This window comes from Vollenhovia emeryi, unplaced genomic scaffold (genome assembly GCF_000949405.1).
Source record: "Vollenhovia emeryi isolate VEMERY1.0 unplaced genomic scaffold, V.emery_V1.0 DF939354.1, whole genome shotgun sequence".
NCBI lineage: Eukaryota > Metazoa > Arthropoda > Insecta > Hymenoptera > Formicidae > Vollenhovia > Vollenhovia emeryi.
Window position 1 is genome coordinate 81500 of NW_011967012.1, and position 10376 is coordinate 91875.

General features: G+C 36.0%; 1 protein-coding gene across 1 annotated transcript; it reads left to right on the forward strand.

Annotated features, from left to right (window-relative positions):
- The first annotated feature begins 5123 nt into the window (after window positions 1-5123).
- LOC105558339 (glucose dehydrogenase [FAD, quinone]-like) lies at window positions 5124-8194 on the forward strand. Its single transcript, XM_012005953.1, has 2 exons — window positions 5124-7078; window positions 7212-8194. The coding sequence occupies exons 1-2, from the start codon at window positions 5288-5290 to the stop codon at window positions 7362-7364; spliced, it is 1944 nt and encodes a 647-aa protein (XP_011861343.1). The 5' UTR covers window positions 5124-5287; the 3' UTR covers window positions 7365-8194.
- Window positions 8195-10376: the final 2182 nt, after the last annotated feature.

Consider the following 10376-nt stretch of genomic DNA (forward strand, 5'->3'; position numbering starts at 1 on the left):
TACGTAATACATCCTTAAGATATCCTAGACACAGTCAGAATATTCATAACTTCAGTATCATGCTGGCTTCACGTGCAAGAGAAAAGTACGTTAAAAAAATTAGTTGCTCTACCGAATTCGGTACCAAAATGATCCTGGAATTGTGTGCTCTTAAGATATCCTGGTCCCGAATTTTCTGCTCGTCGTTTAAGGTAAAAAATTAAATAAATAATATGGCGTGCTGGCTTTACGTACAAGAGTAAAGTACGTTAAAAAAATTAGTTGCTCTACCGAATTCGGTACTAAAATGATCCTGGAATTATGTGCTCTTAACTGGTCCCGAATTTTGTGCGCAACATAATTCCAGGATCATTTTGGTACCGAATTCGGTAGAGCAACTAATTTTTTTAACGTACTTTACTCTTGTACGTAAAGCCAGCACGCCATATTATTTATTTAATTTTTTACCTTAAACGACGAGCAGAAAATTCAGGACCAGGATATCAGGAGTAGGGCAATAAATTGGCACATAAAAAGCACTAAATCCTCCGTGCATTTCATATGATTGTGCTCAGTTTGGCATTCTAGCTTAATAGACGTCGTTTCTTGCGTAAATTATAAAGCGTGTAATGTAACCCCGTGGGTAATTTGTCGATAGAATTACTTTTTTCAACGTGAAAGACGTGATTGTTATTCTAATGCTATTTCTTGCAATTTACTTTCAAACTGATGTAACTGTGTTATCTAAAGACATTTGTGGATGTGTTTTCTTTGACTTAGTCCCCGTGTAACTGTATGCGGTACGTATGTGCGGTATTGTAAAATGTTACTTGTTGTAACGAAAAAAGAAGAAGAGATTTTTGAAAAATCATCGCGAGTCGAAACGATATTTATTAATAACTAACTACTTTGTGAAAAGTAGACCGCAGGTACGTTTATAATAAGCATTTCGCCATCGAGCAGAAAATTTTCGTCTGTGGAGTTCAGATTTTCAGGTAAAGGAAGATTTCATAATCAATATCTAATAACAGTGATGGGTAAAATAAAAACTTTCGAAAACGACACATGCTTTTAGTTTACACACGTACGTAAGATAATAATAATTTTCGGTTGTTAATTGCTTATCGATTCTTAAACAAATTTAAGTTTAATATATGCATGTATAATATTTAGCGAGAGTTTGATCGCCGAGCTGTAATTTTTTACGTAATGGTGAGTAGGCCAAGACCGAAATTCTCTCATCAAACGAAATATAACGAGGTAAAATGAATTATCGCAATGCCCGTCACGTATCTCAACGTAACAATAGTAAGCATTACGATAATCTGACGAGACGGCCTATTACGTGCTCTGAATTTTTAGCAAGGAATGCTTGTGTAACGAATAAACACACCGATCATGCAACTGACGCATTAACGATAAGTTTCCCGAATGTCGTGATCTGTCACCGACATGTTACAAAAAAATCATGTCTATCATGTTTCAGAGAAGATGTAGGATAAATTTGATTAATTCTTAAGGTACACTTAATCCAAGAATATATTGTGTCATTGTGATAAAATGTTTATATAAGGGAAATGACGCCAACAAGAGATTAGACACGCTAGCGACATTTTAGTTTTACAATTAGTATTATATTCGTAAATGTTTTGAATGTCGCGATAAAGAATAGAACTTATTCACAATATATTAACGTACAACCGTGACTGATATTAAAGAACACTACGTTTTTCTTGAATTGTTAAAAAAATAGTGTTTTCGTACTTTATATACTTTCGCCAGTTTTGCTCGTGAAAGAGCGGCCAGAAGAGCGGTCGATTCTCAACTGCCGTTTTATTCCTTTTGAAACGATTAATCTTTACAATTCATTTATGGTATTATACCTACAAGCTTTCGTGAGCTTTCGTGCCTATAGTCTTACAATTAGCTGCAGATTTATTTAACGAAAGGAAACAAATTTCACATGCGCTCGCTGCTTTTTAACGTCGGACATTTTCATCTCACAAAAAGATATGAAATTGTAGAAAACTACAAGAACAGCTTTTGAATAACAACACGATGCCCTCGTGGAAGATTATTTCCCAATACTACAGATACTCGCGATATTTAGGGGAACAACCCTCGACTAGCTACGGTTTGCATGGAAAATTCAAATTCCGATAACATCCTGGGTAGCCCTTCGCACATGTGCGAGTTAATATTCAAGGAAAGACGCTGACATTGACACATATTCTGATTGATAATTCCAGGTGCACGCTTACAAGAGCCTGGAAAAATTTCATATGTCTCTCTATGTGTCGTATATTTTTTATGAGAAAAAAACAGAAATATTCGCGAATAAATAAAAAATAAATTTTTATATCGGCTCTAGTATATTACAATGGTATTCGAATTGAGTCTAGTCGTACAATTGTAAAAATGGCAGTGATAAGTATAAATTCGTTTTCTTATTGATATTCATTGCAATTATATGCGCAAAACTTTCACTCGGTACACCAAGGGCCACCGACTGGTAAAAATTTTAGTGATTGAGATAAACCGGTATTAAGGAATTTATCGTGAGTTTAAAAGAAATCGTTTCAAGGATGTAACATAAGGACAAAAAAACTATAGTCACGTTGTTTTTACTTAAAATTAAATTATAAATGATTATAAATCTAGGCTCGTGTTTACTTGAAATTAAATTAATAGCTGTCTATTAACGAGTCGGTTATACAGGATTAATTCTAAATAAATAAAACAAACGGGAAAGACCGGACTGGCAAAAAGTAATCTTTATTTTAATCATAACGTTTCGACCTCTTTATCGGGTCCTCTTATAAAGTATTGGGTTGATGAATAAGTTCGCCCGGTTTTTAAACAAAAAATTTCATACTAATTATATTTTGTCGACATACATTTAATCAGTGTTTCAAGACAATTAGTTTCAATCGAGGCCAAGGTTTCATGACTGCCAATTTTGAAGGGCCGTCCAGAACGTTTCTCATCAGCGAGATTAAAATTTTCATTACGAAATCGTCTGAACCAGTAAGGATAAATTCACATGACTCACAAACATCAATCGACGACAACAAATTTGACAGTAAAGTTTCCTTCCAATTGCTACTTTCAAATGTTTAATACGTCATATATGTGTGAAGTTGATAGCAGATCGAATTCGTATATAAAGTGCGCGAATGTTTGAAAATTTATTTCAAACCCAATATAATCTGGAAATAAATTATAGATGTTCAAACCGTAATACAAAGAAAAGTACTTTAAATGTGTACAAAGAAAGGAAAAAATCAATTTATGCCGAAACAGAATGAGTTCATGAGTCTGTAGCAGCAAATTCATAATATCATAGCTGAAATTATTAAGGGTAAAGATAAATTAATGAATTAATAAGTTAAGTGCAAGAGTCAAAAAACATGCCTCTGCGGTCAGTGAACTTTCAATAGCGATATCAATATTTTAAGTTTCTTTTAAGGTTTGAACATTTATAATTTATTTTCAGATTATACTTGAAAAGGGCTCGATAAAGATTTCGAAACGTTGTGATTTAAATAAAGATTACTTTTTGCCAGTCTCTGATCGACTTAAATTTTTCCTTTTGATCCCAATTAAAGTTTATTTGATGATCAAGTTGAGACAAAAACCTCAAAATCAATAATTTTGTAGTTACGACAGATTACTTTTCAGGTAGAGAATTTTACTCGTTTATATTCCGTTTGACGACAAAGATACTTACAATTAGAGATGGAGTATCTCAAAAGTGACGATATTACAAAAAGATGTTTTTCGCTCTCAGAAGTTGTGACAAAGAAATAAACTGTGAATTTTCAAGAAAATATATTAAGAATAAGAAAATATTTTAGAGATTTATGGAAAATTATTGATATTACATACAATTGCACGCGTGATTTGATTATAGTTTAAATTAAGTTAAGAAAAAGAAACTTTTCGATAACTCAAAAATCAAAATAAACTGTCCTAACATCCTTCTTTCTCAAGATAATAAATTTACTTGTCCTTAATAATCCACTATGGTTCTTCTGGGAGCCGAAACGCGGGACAAGCACGAGAGATCTGATCCAATATTTTGTGTAAAAAAAATCCGCTCACATATCTGAACTTTGAATTCAATTAGACATAAAATTTTCAATAGTATCCCTTGTGTATTAATATTATGAATAAATATATGAAAATAGTAATACTGGTAATGTTTCTACGTAATTAATTTCCATAACCCGTCCATTTTCTTACCTCCGTGTTTTGTTCTTATATCTTTCAAAGATGAAATATCGCTCGCAACAAAAAAATTATTTAAAACATAATCGCAGTCTATAGAGAATGTTTTACCGATGAAGACGGCGTGTAACCTATATATAGTGTAAGATATCAAAATTTAATTGACCGATTAAAACTAATTTTACGATTAGAAAATATATATGTATCGCGTATATTCTCTTATTTTGCTAGAGTTTGCGTAATTATTTGTCACGTATTTCACAGATTGTCGCAAGATTTGTGTACAAAAGAAAATATCATTACACTAAATTATACACATTAATTATAAAAAAATACACGCACATACAATTTCGGCAACCGCTGCACTATATACAAATTAATAATTTTGTTTTGAAATTTCAATATTATTCACGCAATTCATTTCTCCTACAAAAAGAGCGACATGGAGTTTCTTGCAACGTTTGCAATGGTTGCTATTTATATTTAATCTCGCCAAACTCTTGAAAAGAAGAATTTAGCAAGATTAAATATACAAAACGTGCAGGCTAAGGAATGGTTTCGAAGAAAATTATTATTTCGATCCTTCGCGTCTCATGCAGATTTATCGAATTTCCATTAGGCATTTCTCGTATCGAATCTGTTAGCAAGATACATAGATATGATATATAAACGACAAACCTACCCATCTTCGTTGTCGTTAAGTAATATTATGTATAGGTTAATGTGATATTATCAAAAAGCATTGCTATACGTTAGATGAGACGAAGCGTTAACGGACATGAATTCGATATCGCATAAAAAGTGCGAAAGTAAATTCAGACAGATATGCCATTCCTTTTTTTCTTGCAGAATTAAATTCTTGGAATTAATTTGAAATACCTTTTTCTTCTCCTCACGACCTTCGTTATCGCATGCATCTTGTGGACACATACAATGGCGCGTTTAAAAACAAACAACACACCGACCTCGATGTAGGTATATATGACGGGGGAACTTCGAATGCGGTTCTCTATTATCGCGCGTTCCGCTCGCGAGACAGCCACGCTTAATAGCCAATTGCCATTTGGATGTATCGGGCATGGTGCCGAGACATTTTTACCTTCTCAGTGCTATCGCTGCAATTGTCCCGTTGCAGTCGGGCGGACAATTGTCGCCGGAAAAGTCCCGCAGTGTTTACGGCGATGGCGTGAGCGGACACGAATTGACTAATATATTTGGGCTGGGTATCGGAGCCTTGAATTTCCTACAGCAAGGTCAACGTGATACGAACCAGCAGATACCGGACGCAGTTCCGGAGTTCGGAGCCGTGTACGATTTCGTGGTGATTGGCGCGGGCACGGCCGGTGCCACGACAGCTGCGAGGCTTAGCGAGATCCGTGAGGTCGAGGTGTTGCTGATCGAAGCTGGATCTGATGAGAATTTGCTCATGGACATCCCGATTCTCGCTCACATGTTGCAGCTAAGCAACGATATCAATTGGAAGTACCGAACGAAATCGTCCGACCGATACTGCCTCGGCATGACCAACAACAGGTGCAACTGCCCTAGAGGCAAAGTGATGGGTGGCAGTAGTGTGCTGAACTACATGATCGCAACAAGAGGCGGGGCCGAGGATTACGACCGATGGGCTGAGATGGGTAACGAGGGCTGGGCTTACAAGGACGTACTCGAATACTTTAAAAAACTGGAAACGATCGACATCCCAGAGTTGCAATCGGACGCTACTTACCATGGAAGTAAGGGACCGTTGCACATCTCTTATCCGGTATTCCGCACACCATTGGCAGAGGCCTTCCTAGAAGCTGGCAAGGAGCTGGAATACCCGCTGTTAGATTACAACGGGAAGAATATGATAGGGTTCTCGTATTTGCAGAGCACGATCGCAAATGGCAGCCGTCTAAGCAGCAATAGAGCCTACCTACAGCCTGCGAGAGATCGCCAAAATCTTCACGTGACACGCAAGAGCACGGTGAGAAAAGTACTGATTGATCGTCGCACGAATCGGGCGATCGGTGTGGAGTTTGTTAAACATGGTCGAATTATTCACGTGTTTGTGAGGAAGGAAGTGATTTTGTGCGCGGGTGCTATTGGATCACCTCAATTACTGATGCTTTCTGGCATCGGACCAGTCAAACAACTAAAGGAGCTCGGCATAAGCGTTATCCGGGACTTGCCGGTTGGCGAAAATCTGATGGATCACGTAGGATTTGGCGGGTTAACGTGGACGGTTAACGACCCGATAAGCTTGAAATTGTTGAACCTCATAAATCCTGCTTTTCCGTATATACGGGACTACATGTTGAAGCGATCGGGACCACTTACGGTTCCGGGTGCGTGCGAAGCTCTCGCTTTCATCGACACCAAAGATCCAGAGAAACGTAACGGCTTACCGGACATCGAACTGCTATTTATCGGTGGTGCATTTAAAGGAGATGTTATTTTTCCGATTGTAATGGGTTTCAATGATCAAATGAGTCAGATATGGAATAAATACATCAACAATTACGGCTGGACTATAATACCGATGCTGCTGAGACCAAAGAGTCGTGGTCGGATAAGATTGCTGGCCAACGACGTTAACGTCAAGCCTGAGATTGTGCCGAATTACTTTGACGATCCGGAAGATGTCGAGACAATGATTGCCGGCATTAAAGCTGCAATAAGTGTCGGTCAGACGAAAGCGATGCAGACGTTCGATTCACGATTGTCGAACGATACTTTTCCCGGATGCGAAAAGTACGATTATGATTCTCATGCTTATTGGGAGTGCGCAGTAAGGACGGCGTCTATCACTATCTATCACTTTTCCGGTACATGCAAGATGGGACCGAGAGGAGACCCGACTGCTGTCGTCGACCCTAGATTAAAGGTATTTATCAAAAGATGCACTATAGAGTACTTGTCTCCAAGTTTATGTACTTGTAACGAATATTCTTGCGTGATGTAAGCATGACACACGCACACATCGATTTATAATTTACGAATTTTCACATACAACATAGGTGATCGGCGTTAAAGGATTGCGAGTAGCAGACAGTTCTATCATGCCGGATATTGTATCGGCTCACATCAACATGCCTATTTATATGATCGCCGAGAAGCTGGCCGATATGATCAAGGAAGAGTGGGGGTACTTGGCCAAGTCACGAACGTGACGGTACTGCATTGAGTAATAAAGGGCATTCGACTGGTAAAAATTTTATTGGACATTAACAGTTTGCAGTGTATGACAAAAGTGAAAGTTAAATAAGTTATCAGGGGGGGGGGGGTTTAATTTTTATTTTATAAATTATCGTTACAGCAATTAATATTTATTTGTGTGGACTTGCTTTAGATTTAATAATACCTTTTAGGCACTCTAACATATTTTTAGTTTAGAATTAAGAATCAAACTAGCGTTTAAACTTATGTTTCGTTCCTGAGATATTCTAAATTATGTGACGAGCGTTTGCCGTAATACGTTATATATTTATTTTGTCGTTTGATATATTCTTCATCTGGCCTCATTTCAATTTTTGCTCATCAAATTACTAAATGGGATATATGTGGTGAGATCTTGCCAAAGGGCATTATTATGTATACGATTTTTATCACCCTCTCACAAACACACGTTATGCATAACACATAAATATTTATGTCATCCGCGACTGCTCGTATGCTGAAAGGTGCGTTAAAAAGCTTATTAATTATTATTCATTCATACTATAAAGACTGCTTCATTTACCTTAAGAATATGTCACACGTTTTTAAAAACCCTCATATTCTTGTCTACATGCTAACAGTGTGTACGTTTCGCAAATATCTTAAACATATTAATGCGTTTTGCTGTTTATCATACAATTCGTTTAAGGCCCAAACACACGAAAAAACTTAACGGGTTACACCAGTCTAGACAGTCTTGCGCAAGAGTAATTTCGGGAAATTTTTTTACATGTAAAACAAAGTTTAAGATAAAAACTAATTTTATGGCTTTATTATACATATATTGTAGTATGCAAATTAATTTTTTTCGTGCATTTATCATTAAAAATGGCAGTGTGAGGGTCCGGTCACTGGATGGCTGCTCTGCGAGAGGTGCTCCGGGGCTTGTAGCATAACGTCCACAAATTTTATCCTAGAACAAAAACCAAAAATTTCCTTATTTTTTATGAAAATAGCTAGAGAAATACGTAGCGAATTTTTAAAATGACGGTTGGTTTGGAAATGGCAAGCCTATGAAAAAAAGTCAATTTTTTGGCCAAAAATTGTCGTATAGAATTTTTTATAAAAAGAAAAGTTTTAAACATATCGAAAAACGGCTACGTACTTCTGTGCAGAATTTAGTTAGTCCCAATTTGCCGCAAACTTGAAGTGATTTGGATGAAAATTGTTTGAGTTATGCTGCAAGCCAATTTGAAAAAAGCTGTTCTGAGAAAAACGCGTTTAAAGTTTCAAGTAACATTTTTTTTAACATAATGCACAAATTTTTGAATTTTAACCCAACGTACCTTTAGTCTACTATGCCTGCACCATAAAGCTGTCCTTCTAGGTTTAAATCTTCATCCTCTTTTTCTTTTCTGGCTGATTTTAATGATTGTCGGGCCTCCCTCGCAGCATAAAAGCGCAACACTTCACAATGCCATTGAAACCAATTCCTAATAAACGCATTGCTAATATAATTCGGCGATTAATTTCGTATCCTTTATCAATAAATGGACTGTTCGGAATACAAATGTTTTCACCTTTTTCACAAGAAATAACGATTTTAAACCCCAGGCCACGTTTAGCCGTCTCGGTGAACGACACATTTGTCCCGCACTTTTTACATACAACATTATCCGAAATAACAGAGAAAACAGCCACGAAATTAATTAAATGATAACCGAACGATTGATTTACTTCAATGTCGTCGTTGTCCGCAGGCATTTTCAGCTTCTTGGCGGAGGTGCTCATTATCCGAACAGCCTTCCGCTTCATACCGGTTCATCGGCCGATGATGAGTCTTTAAGACCAAGTATACCTTATTCTTAAAACTATAAAGTACACTTTTAGCGAAAAAAAATTTTGCATTTTTGGAAAATTCTAGACTGGTGTAACCCCTTAAGCAGTAAAACTTAAAACTTAAGAATTTCAACCAATTGGAATTTTCAGCATTGCTTAAGTTTCAAAATGGCTGCTTACGTTCTCGACAGTCATTGATCATTTCCCTGAAGTCTTAAGTTCTACTGCTTAAGTTTTCTCGTGTGCTCGGACCTTTAGTGTAATAAATTTTTTTCGAAGACACTAAACTTAAAATTGTTGTCCTCTTAAAATACTTGGATAAATTTTCGTCTTTATATTCCTGTGCATTAAAATTACTTGCAATATAGATACAATAATTTACAAATATTTCCAGTCGTTAATTATTTGTTGCTGGATTTTCTCTTCTTGTCATTAATTTTTTCACATTCATAGTAATGTATTCACAGTATTTTTCCCGTTAATAATTAGCTTCTTTGTGAGAGTCCCTAGTGATGACAACTCGTCGAGAAAATTCAATTTAATTTTATATTTTCAACTACACCAAAAAACATACTTTAATAATTATTAATATACCCTAAGTTTGAACTCGATTTCTTTGTCAAAAATATATAAATGTTAATATAAATTCGTGATATTAAATAGTAATGTACGTGACTGTATAGTAAAAATATCATCAATTCTTATAAAATTATATACTGGTCAAAAAAATTAACGCAACAAGAAATTTACATCAAAATTTGGCGAATTTCAAATAAGCGTAACTTCGCGAAAACTGGTCGAATGGAAAAGTTTTTTTTCATTTTATAGGGCAAAGCCTCTGCTTTAAGAAGCTCTTATTGGAATTTGTATTCACTCTTCCCATTTCCCGGAACTTTCTCAAAATCATGACCATGTTTTTTCTCTAAAAAATTGCACACTTTGACGCACTGTGCGGAGTGTAGTAATTTTTCTTCGCCAGTTCTGCTTACGGTATCAAAAAGTGTATACTTTTCTCTTCAATTAAAAAAAAAAGAAGTTCCTACGATTTTTTTCACCAAATCACAGCTCATTGAAATAACCCTTGTGTTTTCGACATTACCGACGATATCTCCGTTAAAAATCATCGTAGCAAGATCGTTTTTTTTTAATTAAAGCTTGCACTCTCAGCTTCAAAACTAGTCACCAGA